This window comes from Quercus robur, chromosome 8, assembly GCF_932294415.1.
Source record: "Quercus robur chromosome 8, dhQueRobu3.1, whole genome shotgun sequence".
NCBI lineage: Eukaryota > Viridiplantae > Streptophyta > Magnoliopsida > Fagales > Fagaceae > Quercus > Quercus robur.
This window is the reverse complement of record NC_065541.1, coordinates 6,820,521-6,835,682: the sequence shown is the minus strand read 5'-3', so window position 1 is coordinate 6,835,682 and position 15,162 is coordinate 6,820,521. Positions and strand designations below refer to the sequence as shown.

Sequence of the window (15,162 nt, the reverse complement as noted above, 5' to 3'; positions counted from 1 at the left end):
ATCATTGGCAACTCATTTTAATCGAGGCAAATTTTGACAAATCTACCTTTAGCTTACATTATTTTTGTATATTTGATCTCCATATTTGCAAAATTTCAAAACAATTAAAGATCAATAAATATGTCATTAATCAAATGTTTAAAGTTTAAGTTTTTGAAGTTTAAAATTAAGCTTCAAAATTGGTTTCTGGATTAAATAGTATATAAAGTCTGATTAACATAAAATTTGGCATGCATATTAAGAACATAAAAAATATGTAATCCAGTGGTGGGATTTTCAGTTTATTAATACAATAGAAAGTTATTAGATGATATAACATTCTTTAAAATTAAATTTGGTATAATTCTAATCTAAACAATGTTACACTATCCAATAACTTGTTATTGAATTCATATTTCGAAAATTCCACCGTTGGATTACATGTCTTATATGTTTTTAACATACATGTCAATCAGATGTCATTTACCTTTTGATCGATACACTCATTTTTTATGCATTATTTTAAATTATAAAAACTTGAATTTAAATAATTGATTGTTGACATGATTATTGATCACTAATAACCTTAAAATTTTGCAAGCATGGAGATTATACAAAGATAATGTAATCAAATGTGTTTGTCAAAATTTGCATCCAATTAAAAAATATTGAGTGGTGTAACATTACTTAAAATTATATCAGGTGTGACTTAAAGTTTTATATATATATATATATATAGAGAGAGAGAGAGAGAGAGAGAGAGAGAGAGAGAGAGAGAGAGAGAGGGAGGGAGGGAGGTTTGGTTCAAGTTAATATATATATATATATATATATACACACAAATAAACATCATATATGAATACTAATACCGCGTAAACTTTATTCATCATGTGGACCAGATGCTTGGATCCCCAATTTAGTTTAAAGATTAATAATACAGCACCTACTATTTTCAGGAATCAAATTGACTGACTCTCGAATCTTTGTTCACATCTCTAGTAGCAACTTCCAGGTTCTGTTAACCTTAGGCCAGGAGTCTCACACTTCATATGATATTCACATGCACAACAACAAAGACAAACCAGAATAATGAAAGTTACAATGCTTAGTATAAGAAACATTATACAAATCTGAGAAAAGAAAATGAATTTTAAAAAAAAAAGTCATATATGATGTATGAAAGGGTATAGGACTTTTTGTGGGTTGAGTGGAATGGTGAATATATAATTTGATTAATTTCATAAGACAACAAATTAGTTTATAAATTATTATTGTCTCTCTGTCAATAGGGAAGTAAGTTATCTACTTCTCTTAGGCTGTAGAAGTTTTGTCCCTTCTGGGAAGGAGAGTTTGTTTCGTGTGTTGTATCATTGTCCTCTAGCTAGGAGTATCACGCATACTCTTAGAGCTTGTAGGGTTTTTCTTCGAGGGGTTTGGGAAATAGTGTCCATATACTCTCCTTCTGTTTCGTGTGAACCTATTCTCAGTATAGAATGGAGCAACTGACTAGGAGCTGGGAAGACATGTCACTGTCAAACAAGGAGAGACAGGATTTCACACTACCTGAGGATCATCGAAAGGGAGAATTTGTGATTGCGGCTAAATTCTTAACGTCGCATTTTCTTCAGATGGAAGCGGTAGCAAGAACTTTCAAGCAGATATGGCGTTTCAACAATGGATTTAGAATTCGCAATCAAGGAAACAACACTGTCTTGTTTGTCTTTGATAACCTTGCAGATGTTGATAAGATCCTGAACAGCCAACCTTGGAGTTTTGACAAGCACTTGATTATAATGCAAAGGTACACGAATGATATTCCAGTCAATGAGTTAGCTTTTAACAAAGTCCCTTTTTGGGTACAAGTCCATGATATCCCCAAGGTTTTGAAACCCGGACCGTTTATTGAACTGTAAAAGGGAGAGGTTCAAGGGTTTTGAGGTCGAACTGAGGTCAAACCGGGGTCGAACCGTGATGACGTCATAATTAATTTAATAATTATTTTTTATCTATGAAAATATTAAATTAACTAAAATAATCCAATTAAATATAAATATATATATATATTTCAAATATATATTTTCATATCATAACTTTTACAAGACAAATAAGAAATATCAAATCCTAACCAAATTTAAATATAATATCTATTTATTTATTTATATATTGATTAGTTAAACTTGTAATAATAATAATTATTATTATTATATAAGAATTAGAAAGACACTCAAATAAAATAAAATAAATTATTTAAATTATTTAATAATTAATTTTAAATTGAAATAATTATTATATACTTAACTGTTAATATTAATTAAAATTAGAGCAATAATAGAACCATAATATTTTATACAAATTTTGCCACAATTTGCCACGTGACGAGATGTGAGTGGTAGAGATATAAACCCATAATTTTTTTTTTTCATTACTCACTTTGTCATGTGTCAAATTATAGAAAAAAATTGTGTACAATATTGTGATACTACATTACTATTAGAGAAATGATATGTCCACAATATTTTCACAACATTTTTACAACAAATTTTAAGTGACAGATTATTACTGGTTGTTATTATTAGGGCAAAAAAGTAATCTTAATGTTAAGTTCAAATTTGAACCAATAACAACTAACCACTTATAATTTGTTGTAATATTATTGTAAAATTGTTGTGAACTTAACACTTCTCTTACTCTCAAAAATACTTAAAATATTTAATGCACCTATCAATACATGTTACATCACGTTGGGCAGCTGAAAAAAATATCTAAATCTAATGGCTGAAAATGTTTTGCTTTTATTAAAAAATTAAAACCCTTCATCATTTCCAAGTTAGCCACGTGAGGTACAGGGACTTAGGAATTCAAAAGCAATAAAAAAAGTAACAAAAGTCTAGAAAGAAAGAGAAACACATACTCAGTGAAAAAGAGTAAAGTACAGAGCTCCATCAACGGAAAAAAGAAAGAGAAGAAGAAAAAAGAAAAAGAAAAAAGAAGAAAGAATAAGAAGCAGCAGCAGCAAAAGACGAAGATACGTATTACTGTAATTTGTGTTTTTGTTTTTTTGATCTGATGTAGTTTGTGTTTACTGTTTATTTGCTGAGCAAGTGTGGAGTTTGTTTTGGCATAAACCCTGCTTCGTTGTGTTCTTCTCTCTTTTTTTTTTTTTTTTTTTTTTTTTGAGGAACTTGTCTTCTTCTTCTTCTTCTCTGGTTCTTTTTTTTTTTTTTTCCTTACAAATCCCTTTGTTCAAGTCCGATCTTTGTTCTTCTTCGTGTTCTTTCATTTCTTTTAGATCTAATCATAACTTCATATCGGTGTATTGGCCAAAATTCACCAGAAAAGCTGAAACAAAACGAAACCGTCCGAACCTCAAAAACTGGTCACGGTTCTCAGAACCGTACGGTCCGACCACGGTTGACACGGGTCCCTGCTTTTTTCCCATAGAACGGTTCTTGAAGCTTAAAAAACCGCAAAACTGAGAGGGTCGCGGTTTTTCCGGTGGTACTGTACGGTCCGGTCCGGGTTTCAAAACCATGGATATCCCATGCAGTTTTTTAACGAGAAAGGTGGCAGAGAAGTTGTGTGATACAGTGGGTGAGGTCCAAAAGTCTATTGGAGCAGTGGATGACGATGGAGGTAGTTTTTTCAGAGTTTGGGTCCTGGTGGATGCCACTCTTCCGTTGTGCAGAGGAAGGGTTATCTCTCTACCAAATGGAAGAAAGAGCTGGGTAAACTTTAAGTATGAAAGATTGCCTAATGTGTGTTACTGGTGTGGGCGGTTGGATCATGACGATAGGGATTGTGAACTCTGGGTTAAAAGTAAGGGAACGCTGACCACTGATCAGCAACAATTTGGCCTAAGTCTAAGAGCACCACCGTACAAGACAGCAGGTAGGGACGTCATATATGTTCCGGGGTATTTTGAGGGAAGAACTAGGCGTCCTCAAGGCAGAACGGTGGTGGCTGGACCAGTGGATGTGGCACCGGACATGGAAGTGGAGGGGATAGGAGGAGTAATTACTGCTGAAACCGTTGCATGCCATGAGTCACCCATTATTTCAGGAGGGGCGTCAGTTACGGAAGGTATCCCAGCAAATCCAAACGTGATTGATGCTAAAATAAATGTATCCAATTCAGCAAATTCCGTTGAGGAGCAGTGTACGCTGAGCAACGTAAATCTTGGCATTAATCTCGGAGACTCAAATTCAATGCCCAAGATAATAGGGTCAGCCTCCACTAGCAGGGTGTCGAAGTTAATGAAGAAAAACCTAGTTGATTCTAATTTGGACAATCCCGCACATAACTCTGCCATTAATGAGCCTTTGATCCAAGCCGTTGATGGGGAAGTGTCACAATCTGCCAATCTTAGAACGTGGAAAAGGTTCATGCGCCTTCCTAAACCTAATGAGGCAGAGACTACAGTGGAACGGGGAACAAAGAGGAAATCAAGTCCAGAATTTTCAGGTCTACACGATGTACCTAATAAACACATGCAGGTTATTCGTGTTGATCAGAATACTTCTAATGTATTGGTGGAGGCTGTGGAGCAGCCCCACCAGGAGCCATGAGTCTACTAGTGTGGAACTGTCGCGGGCTTAGGAACCTAGTGACAGAGAAAGAGCTTGGTGAGATTTCCCAGGCAAAAGATCCCTCTGTCATGTTCATTGCCGAAACATGGGCAGATGAAGTAAGGCTAAAATCTATAAAACAAAGGTTACATTTCGATCACATGTTTATGGTCCCTCGGATTCATAGAGGTAGGGGACTCGTGCTATATTGGAAGGAGTCTATCAAGCTGAATGTGGAAACTTCATCAAAAAACCATATTGATTGTATCATAGGGAAGGGAAGTGAAGATGCGTGGCGGTTTACAGGATTTTATGGCGAGCCTATTACCCATAGAAGATTTGAGTCTTGGGAGTTACTGAGACATTTGAATAGGCAATTTGGCTTACCTTGGCTGTGTAGTGGGGACTTTAATGAGATTTTGAGAGGATCGGAGAAGATGGGAGGGAGTACTAGTAGCCACACACAAATGCAACTTTTTAGAGACACAATTGATGAATGTGGTTTTTTGGACATGGGTTACAAGGGTCATCTGTTCACATGGAAGAAGTTTTTTAGTGATGGGAGAACAATTGTAGAGAGATTGGATAGGTGTTTGGCCAATAACGAGTGGTTGGTTCGATTTGGGGGTTCTATGGTGCACCATTTGACTTGTAGCACCTCGGATCATTCACCCTTGTGGATCTTACCCGAAAATCTGGTGGTGACTAATTCAGAGAAGCCATTCCGGTTTGAAGAGATGTGGCTGGCGGAGAAAGGGTGTACAGAGACTGTTAAGGCTGAATGGGGGAAGTGCAGAAACAACACCAATAATCCATCGGGCATTGTCGGAAAAATTGAGAATTGTGGTAAAGCTTTAACAAAGTGGAGCCGCAATTGCTTTGGTAGTGTCCGAAAAGAATTGAAGCATAAACAAAAACTATTGGCTCAAGCAGAACTGGAAGCTCTTACTACGGGAGTGAATTTTAGAGCAAGAATGCTCAAAACCGAGGTTAATGATCTTCTTGACAAGGAAACAAGGATGTGGTTCCAGCGGTCCAGATCTCTTTGGGCTGTACATGGAGAAAAAATTCGAAATACTTTCACCGGAGGGCATCCCAAAGGTTGAGGAAGAACCGGATTGATGGGATCAAGGATTCACAAGGTAGGTGGTGCTCGGATCCAAGTGAGGTGGCTGCGGCTATTCTAGAGTTTTATAGTAATCTATTCTCATCTCCCCATACTTGCCGACCAGAAGTGGTTTTGGATTCAATTCAGTGTATTGTGTCTAATGATATTAATAGGCAGCTCTTGGAGGAATTCTCAAAAAATGAAGTTCATATGGCTCTCAATCAAATGGCCCCTATGAAAGCTCCGGGTCCAGATGGAATGCCCCCCATTTTCTATCAGCACTACTGGGATTTGATGGGTAAGGAAATCACTCATTCTGTGTTTTCTTTTTTAAATACTGCCTCCCTTCCGGAACACTTAAACCACACTTTTATCACTTTAATCCCGAAGGTAAAAAAATCCTGAGTTGGTATCTGAATTTCGCCCTATAAGCCTATGCAATGTTTTGTATAAAATATTCTCCAAGGTTTTGGCAAACCGTTTGAAAAAAATCCTTACTCATATTATCACTGATAACCAAAGTGCCTTTACAAAAAACCGGTTGATTACAGACAATATCCTTGTAGCTTTTAAGTCCCTTCATAGTATGCAAAATCATAATTCTACAAGGGGGGGTTACATGGCTCTTAACCTTGATATGAGTAAGGCGTATGATCGGGTGGAGTGGGTTTTTTTGGAAGCTATTATGAGGAAATTGGGGTTTCATGAGAATTGGATTTCACTTATGATGCTTTGTATTTCAACTGTATCGTATTCCATCCTTATTAATGGTGCACCAACGGGGTTCATTAGACCAACAAGGGGAATAAGGCAAGGAGACCCCCCCTCCCCGTTCTTGTTCTTACTATGTACCGAAGGGCTCCATGGCTTAATCTCTCAAGCATCCTCGAGAGGAGACATTCATGGATTCTCTCTTGGTAGGAGGTGTCCCTCACTAACCCATCTACTTTTTGCAAATGATAGCCTATTATTTTGCAGATCAAATGTTGAGGAATGTCAGAAAGTTATGGAAGTGTTGCAAGTTTATGAGGTTGGTTCAGGGCAACAACTCAACAAAGCAAAAACCACAGTTTTCTTTAGCAAGTCCACCAATGAAGAAAATAGACGGTTGATTAAAGAATGCTTGGGGGTGGAAGAGATTAGGAGTTATGAGAAGTACTTGGGGCTACCATCCTTAGTGGGGAGAAATAAAAAAAGTAGTTTCAACTTCATAAAGGAGCGTGTTTGGCAGAAGCTTCAAGGTTGGGAAGGAAAATTACTTTCTCAAGCCGGTAGAGAAATCTTGATAAAGGCGGTGGCCCAAGCAATCCCCACCTATTCAATGAATTGTTTCAAGCTTCCTATTGGTTTGTGCAATGAGATTGAGGGGCTAATTAGGAAGTTTTGATGGGGTCAAAGGGGGGATAAGAGGAAAATACATTGGGTAAGATGGGAGGAGCTTTGTAAACCTAAGAGTGAGGGTGGGATGGGCTTTAAGGACCTTGCATTATTCAATGACGCTCTCTTAGCAAAACAAGCTTGGAGATTACTCCATAACACTAATTCCCTCTTCTATAAGGTCTTCAAATCAAAGTTTTTTCCAAATTGTTCCATCATGGAGGCAACGGAGTGCCATTCGGGTTCATACGCATGGAGGAGTATTTTAGTTGGTAGAGAGGTGCTTAAAGAGGGCATAAGATGGAGGGTGGGCTCGGGTGCAAAGATTAAAGTATGGTCCGACCCTTGGCTGCCTTCAGAATTCCTTCCATATGTCATTTCCCCACCAGCCAGGGGCTTTGAAGATATTACAGTGTCAAACCTTATCAACCAGGATCCAGTCTCTTGGAACATGCCTTTGCTACATGATCTTTTCCACTGAAGAGACATCTCCTTGATTAAGTCTATTCCACTAAGCAACTTGGCAGTAGAAGACAAGCTCTTTTGGCCCTTTACTCCATCGGGCTTGTACTCTGTTAAGTCAGGGTACCATTTTCTTTGCAAAGCCAAGAGCCTAGATGACAATTCTTACCAACCAGAATCGGATGGTATATGGGAGAAGGTGTGGGAGTTAGCAGTGCAGCCAAAGATTAGAAATTTTCTGTGGTGTGCAATCAAAGACACCATCCCGACTAAAGCAAACCTTAAACGGCGAAGAGTAATCCCAACTGATTGCTGTGATCACTGCTTTAACATCTCGGAGAACACCTTACACGCGTTGTGGTCATGCCCCTCTCTGTCCCAGGTATGGTTACATGATCAGAGCTGGAGAAACTGCCATTCCAGGACATTTGAGAGGTTCAGGGACTTAGTGGAATTCATTATTGAAGATGGCTTGGACTTGGCAAGCTTTGCTAGTACTGCGTGGATGATATGGCATAGGAGGAATGCTTTGAGAACCACCAGCAAGCCCTTCCCGATCCAGCAAGTGCTCCCTGAGGTGCGGGCAGTCCGAGCTGCCTATGTCTGCTCCATTCCGCCTAAACCCCCTCATCCACCCTCTAGAGCTCCAGAACGGATCATCTGGAAACCTCCACCCTGGCCGAGACACAAAGTAAACTTTGACGGAGCTGTGTTTAGGGAGGACGATTCAGCAGGTGTTGGTGCTGTGATCCAGGATGAGAAGGGTTTCATGGTGGCTGCAATGGCGGAAAAAATCCCACTCCCCTATTCGATCACTGCACTTGAAGCTCTTGCAGCAATAAGGGCTCTGAGATTGGCTGGGGACATTGGTCTTGAGTCTTTCATCCTAGAGGGGGATTCCAAGATCACTATTGATGCTTTAGCAGGAAATATCGTGGAGCATGCTGAGTTTGGTAATCTGTTTGAGGAAGCTAAGTGGTTGGCAAGTCAGTTTGGTGACGTGAGTTTTAATCATGTAAGGAGACAGGGCAATCGTGCCGCGCATAACAGTGCTAGACATGCAAGACATGTTAGCGAGTATACGGTGTGGATGGAGGATGTTCCTCCACATCTTTCTACTGTAATTCAAGCCGAGTTGGCGTCTTTTGAATAAAGTTACAGTGTTCCTTTCTCAAAAAAAAAAAAAAAAAAAAAAAGTTTATAAATTGATTTGTTATGTTCTTTTACTCTTTAGTTGAAATCTTATGTTATCTATTTACATGGTTTGTTTTTCATGTGATTACAAAGAACAATTATTTTTAAAAACATTAATGAAAAAATTAATAAGTGATTGTCAATTCTTTTCCAATCCATTTTGCTAAATTTGGACTGATACGATGATTTAGTCGATATGTAAACAAAGCATTTTTTTAATAAGTCAATTTGCCTTTTTTTTTTCTTTCCTAAAAAGGCTACTTTACTCATTGTTTTCATTGCATTATGATTTTTTTTTTCATTTATTTTACTCACATATGACATGTTATGTAATGATGATATTAAGAATTCATGTTATCGGATTTTAAGTTGATAATTTAATATGGTATAACACTATATCATGAAAATTTATTAGGTTTATGTATTTGTGTTATATAATATTAGTGGTAATCTTGAAACAAAATGTCAGAATAGAACAAAAATTTATTAGGTTTATTTATTTGTGTTATTAGGCCTAAGTATTTGATGACATTCTTCCTCATATAGATTTGGCAACAATTGGAACAAAAAAAATCAAAATGTAAAAACAAATTCAATGACACACATGCAATCATATGTGTGTTTGTGTATGTGTGTGTGTATATATATATAGGGGCAAAGGTCCCAGAAATGGGTATTGGGCCATGGGCCGTGTCCGAGGACATTGAAACGTCCGAGAACAAGTAAATGCTTGTGAGGGTATACAAGTCAAATTAATATTCCATGGAAGAGGTATGGTGATAAGGGGTCAGGATCATAGTCCGAGGTGGCTAGGTAGAGCAGAGGTCAAGGGTCTGGTCTTTTACCTAGAACAATGCACCAAACGACCATAATGGTAAGGATAAACATCAAAAGGGGATAAGACAAAGGAAAGCTGGGAAATATCTCAAGGGAAAGCTGCTACCACCGCATTGAATGCTCTGCAGCTAACTCTCTGGCTGCATTAATGTGGAGGTTATACCTGATTAGTAATTTTCAGCCTTACAACTACTTACCAAAACTTCAAGAAGGTGCTGATGGGACAAGGATCAAAACTAGCAAATTGATCTACACGTGTAAGGCTGAGATGAAGTTATAAAGCAAAAGAATATAAGGAAGAAAAACACCCTCACAAAGGGATAATTGGCAGAAAAAACACTGTAGCCTTAAGAATGGTGTTTGTACTTAAGTTCAATAGAAATATATAAGAACTACTCTTCTTGGGCTTTGCCGATGAAGATTTTTTTTATGTAAACTTGTTCATTTTCTTTTTCTAGCAACCTTAAACCTATTGTGACCGTTGTCCAACTTATTGAAGTTCAGTTTCCAACCCACTCTCTACAAATTCATTATATTGGGCTCATTGAGCCTGGATCCTTTTACTCTTTAGGCTTGGGAACCAAAACGTGTCCTTACAATATATATATATATATATATATATATAATTATAATTATTATTCATATATTTAAATTGATTATAATAATCAAATATTTGTAAATTTACTAAAGTAATATGTTCATATTTTTTTAATTATATAAATCTTAAAAATTTACATTTCTTAAATCCTTTTAATGACATGTGTGTGCGTGTGTGTAACCAACACTATACTAGTCTAAATTTGTGGTATATAATTTTTTCTTTTTTCATAATTCGATAGTTGTGAGTGGGGGGATTTGTACCTAAATGTCTCTATTGGAAACATCAGGAAAAGCCAACAAGTTGAGCTACAAGACTCTTTATTGCTATGTAACTAAAAGTTGTACTGATAGGTTATCTCCATGTATTAATTAGGATTATTTATAGGTGGTGCATTAATTATTCATGTAAAATGAACTTTTATGATTTTTTTTTATAAGATTTAAATAACAAAAAAATGTTTTGGAATATGATATTCCCACTCAAATTGATTTGCTTTGGTAACAATTGAAATAAAGTACAACAAAAAAATAAAAGTGAATTTATTTAAACACACTCAAGAATATAAAAAATAATTGTATGCTTAAATTAGTAAAAAGAATTAAATATTTGCCAATTCACAGAAACAATCATATTCTTGATTATCTCTCTTTTAAATGGCATATTATTGTCAACGTCATATTTTGTCCACCCCAAATTTTTTTATGAAAATAACTTAATTATTTTTTACAGATGCTATTAAGGAGTTCCCTCAAATCTAAACACCACCCATACACTCCTCACATGCCGCCACACGCAACCATGAGAGTGTATTTCATCTTTTTCTTTGAAAGAGGTTGTATTATTATTATTATTATTATTATTATTATTTTATCTCTACTCACCGGAGGAGACTCCTCTCGTTGCACTCCAGTGGTGCAAGTGGATCTAGGCCCCATGGGGTGGTCTTCAACCTCTAAACCCTAATTTTTGTGAAAATTTTCCAATTTATTTTTATCTAAACTATAATAACATTTTGTATCTGTCTCATTACTTATCCAAATCGAACAAACCATTATGTTGTTGAAAAGCTTATGAGATATTAGATATAGATTCAAGTCATAGAAATGAATAACTCAATATATAAAAAATATGGCACAAAGTTTTGACCCATTAAACTAGGATTTGGTTTTTCTCTCAAACCATACAACCAATTGCCATGAAATTTTAGGGTAATGATCTTAACATAACTACGTGTAAAATTCTTAAATTTCATGGCCTAAGTCAAAGAAATGGTGTGTACTCCATGTGAGACTTACCTTCAAACAAAAATCAAGAATAATTGAAAAAAAGAAAAGGGGAGGGGGGGGGGGGGGGGTTCTTTTCTTTTCTTTCTCATCAAGAAAAGATTTGGAGGCAATGAGAAAATGCTTAATCAAGGCCCTGATAACAATGTTAGAAAAAAGTAGATGTGAATATAGAACAAAAAAATTAATGATTCCTCTTGTACCTCTCTTTAAATTAACCTTTGCAACAATAGCATATCTTTTAAGTATTTTAAAATTACTCGTACGGTGATGCTTGTTATGCTTATTATGAGAAAGAGACACTTACATCCATAGCCCAAATGCCTGAATAAAAAGGTTTGTCCAAGTGATATAACTCTTTAGTAAGGACACAAATTTTAATTATAAATTGGACTGGGCCCACTATTAATTAGGCACACTTTATTTGGATCTGATTTAGCCCAAAATCTCTAACAAACATTATACAATATTTGATAAATTAAAATAGCAAGAATTTTGAATGTAACCAAGCATAAAAGGTGCAGGTGTACAGTATGTGTGTAAGTATTTTATGAATATTGATCAATATATGAACCCAAACTAACCTCAGTCTTAGTTGAGCGCTTGTCAAAAGAGTAAATAAAAGAGAGAGGGAAAGAGATTACTCCATACCTAGTTATCAGCTTGTTTAATAAACTCGTTGTCAATTTTAATTGTTGAGACATGAGCAATCTTGTGCCAATCCTCGCCCATTTCTGGCTGGCATCTTCTACTCAATTCAGGACATTCCCTAATTTCGAAAAATCTTAGAGTTGGCAGAAAAAGCTTCACCTCCGGCAAAGACGACAACATGGGGCAGCCAAAAATTTGAAGTAGTTTAAGAGATGCAAGATTTGGCAGCCACTCTGGCAATTCTGTCAAGCTGGGACAACCTCGAATTATCATGTGCTGTAAAGTTCTTGTAGATTGTTTGAACCATTGCGGCACAGCCACCAACTGTAGCAATCTAGATAGAATTAATACTCGAATGCTCGGTGTGAATTCTACTTGATTGTCTTCCACTTTAGTCAAATCAAGTTTTTCACAATTATCAATACACAAAACCTCTAGAAGGGTTAGGCATTTTAGGAAAGGAAACAAAGAGATAAGACCCTCACAATCGCCAATAACCAACATTCGAAGGCCCATGTAACCTTGCTTCACTTCAGACAAATACTCTATGTTGCCACATTGCACTAGTGACAAAAATTGTAGGGAATTCAAGGACTCAGGTAGACTTTTGTTTAGTTGTTATTTCCAACAACCCGAGACTGATCATATATCTCATGTTTTTTGGCAATTCTTCTAGTTTTTCACATTCGTCAAGGAGTAAAGTCTGCAAATTTTGAAGCTTGCAAATCGAATTTCGGAGTTTTGTAATGCTACGATTTCTGCTTAAATTCAGCCTCCTTAAATGCTTCATAGTACCAATGGATTTTGGTAACTCCTCAAAACATGAGTCACTTAAATCTAGGACTCGCAAGTATCTATATCTTGAGATGTATGTATCAACAAAGGATTCAGAAAAGGGTCCAAATCCTTCAATTGGACAATAAATGGTCCGTATACTCTTTTGTCTTTGTAAACATTTTAAAACATTTTCATTTTGCCAAGTTTTGTCAAAAAAAGACAAATGCCTAACCTCTTTAGAGATATTTTTGGTCTGAGAATTTATTACTAAGCACCCACTTTGTACCGATAGTGCTAGATCATGCATGAGATCATGTATTTTGAATACTCGTAAGGAGCCAAAATCTTTATAATCTTCAAGGAAAGATCTTGAGTAGAGCTCTTCTATGTATTGATTGCCAATATCTTCTAGCTCTTGATTTTCAATTGGTGATTTTTGAATCAAATCATGTGCCATCCAAAGCTGAATCAATTCCATACTAAGGTATTTATGATCTTTTGGATAAAGTGAACAATAGGCAAAACATTCTTTCAAGTAAGGTGGCATTAGATTGTAACTCAATTGCAAGGCCGACAAAATATCACCTTCCTTTCTTTCCAATTTCCACATTTCATTATCCTTTACCAATTTCCAATCCTTTTCATCAAGCTTTGAATATAGTAGGCTTCCTAATGATTTCACTGCCAGCGGAACTCCTTTACATTTCTTCACAATCTCATCCCCAATTTCCACTAAGTTTGCGTGTTGCCTCTCTTCTCTGTCTTCAAATGCCCATTTTACAAATAAAGACATACACTCATTATGTGGAAGACCTTTCAAGTTGTACGAGGGCATGGTGCCCATCATAGAAGCAACACTTGGGCTGCGTGTAGTCACAAGGATCTTGCTTCCATTGGCACCCCCCATCAACAAATTCCTCAACTCAATCCATTTATTTCTATCCTTGTTCCATACGTCATCCAAGACAAGCAAGAATTTTCTGCCATCCAAAACATTTCGAAGATGCTTTTGCAGTTGCTCTTCGTCCAAATCATTCCAATTTTCATCAGGTATTGATCTTAATATTTTTACCAGTAGTTGTTTTAAAATGAAATCATCTGAGACACAAACCCAAAATTTTAACTCAAAATGTTCCACCACTCTTGCATCATTGAATACTAGTTTTGCTAGCACAGTCTTGCCAAGACCTCCAATGCCAACTATAGGAATAACAAGGACATTTTGACCATCAACAACATTCATTAGATGTTTAACAATGTTTTCCTTGTCATGTTCTCTTCCTATAACTTCTAAAGGATGGACAAAGGAGTGGGTCATCTCCCTCCCACGCACCACATGCATATTTTCTGCTAGTTCGCTTAGATGAAACTTAGCCTTATCGGCTGCAATGTCATCTAACCGTGTTCTAATGTCTTTGATTTTATGACCCATATTGATTCGGAATAGCAGTGGATTTGAGCAAGAAAGGAAATGACGTACCTTCATGGCTATACTCCCTTGTTTTTCCACAACTTGGCTCCGCAGTTCTTCACATTCGAATTCATCAAGGACATCTTGAGCGTCTAAAAAGACCTCTTTAAGCTTCCCAAGCCAGACAGTCAGCTCCTCGTTATGACCCTGCTTCTTTTCTGCATCAAAGAGCACAGCTTTGACGGTGGATAGAGTGTTTTTTAGTCCTTTCCAATCGCTTTCAACACCCCATAGCAGGCAAGCTTCTTTGGAAACCTGGGACTCTAGCTTCTTCAGGACTTTTTCTGCAATGTTAGCTACAAATATCTCTGCAGCCATCTTACAGAGAGAGAGAGAGAGAGAGAGTTTCTTCAAAGCGGGACTGAAAGAGACGGCAGATTGAGAGTCTAGGAAGAAATGAGGAAAATGTGTTTCGATGTATGCTCTAGTTTTCAATATAACTTATATTAAAACATGTCTTTCTAGAAAAGGTGTAGAAATAACATAGACAAAAGGGGCATTTTATTAAAAACAAAGACTAGACGCATAATATTCTATCAAGACAAGAACCAATGCTTATATCTATCCTTTGCGTAAATATGCTCATCTCTTTACAGAGCATCCAACGAAGCTTGAGCTTGTGCCTAACAGGTCCTTTGGCTTTTCCTATTTTCTTCCTTTTTCCTTTCTCTCTCTCAAGGTTGTGCTTTTCTTTGTTTGGTGGCAAAGTTCTTCTAACAGTTATATGCCAGTACACTGATGGACAATGTACCTATCTTCCTTTCCAAGAAGAGTGTCACAAGACACAAATTATAAGATGAGATAGATGACTAAACAAAAGAATTATCAAAAAAATGCGTCACATGACAAAATTTTAT

At 36.7% G+C, this 15,162-nt stretch overlaps 3 protein-coding genes across 3 annotated transcripts; 2 read left to right on the top strand and 1 right to left on the bottom strand.

Annotated features, from left to right (window-relative positions):
• Positions 1–885: 885 nt before the first annotated feature.
• On the bottom strand, positions 886–14,650 carry LOC126694370 (putative disease resistance protein RGA3). Its single transcript, XM_050390607.1, has 2 exons — positions 12,058–14,650; positions 886–1,022 (listed from the first exon to the last, which is right to left on the bottom strand). Exon 1 carries the CDS (start codon positions 14,621–14,623, stop codon positions 12,653–12,655), a length of 1,971 nt encoding a protein of 656 aa, XP_050246564.1. The 5' UTR covers positions 14,624–14,650; the 3' UTR covers positions 886–1,022; positions 12,058–12,652.
• Positions 1,473–1,892, top strand: LOC126695763 (uncharacterized). Its single transcript, XM_050392581.1, has one exon. It carries the CDS (start codon positions 1,473–1,475, stop codon positions 1,890–1,892), a length of 420 nt encoding a protein of 139 aa, XP_050248538.1.
• On the top strand, positions 4,541–5,650 carry LOC126695762 (uncharacterized). The gene has a single exon (XM_050392580.1). The coding sequence runs from the start codon at positions 4,541–4,543 to the stop codon at positions 5,648–5,650; it is 1,110 nt and encodes a 369-aa protein (XP_050248537.1).
• Positions 14,651–15,162: the final 512 nt, after the last annotated feature.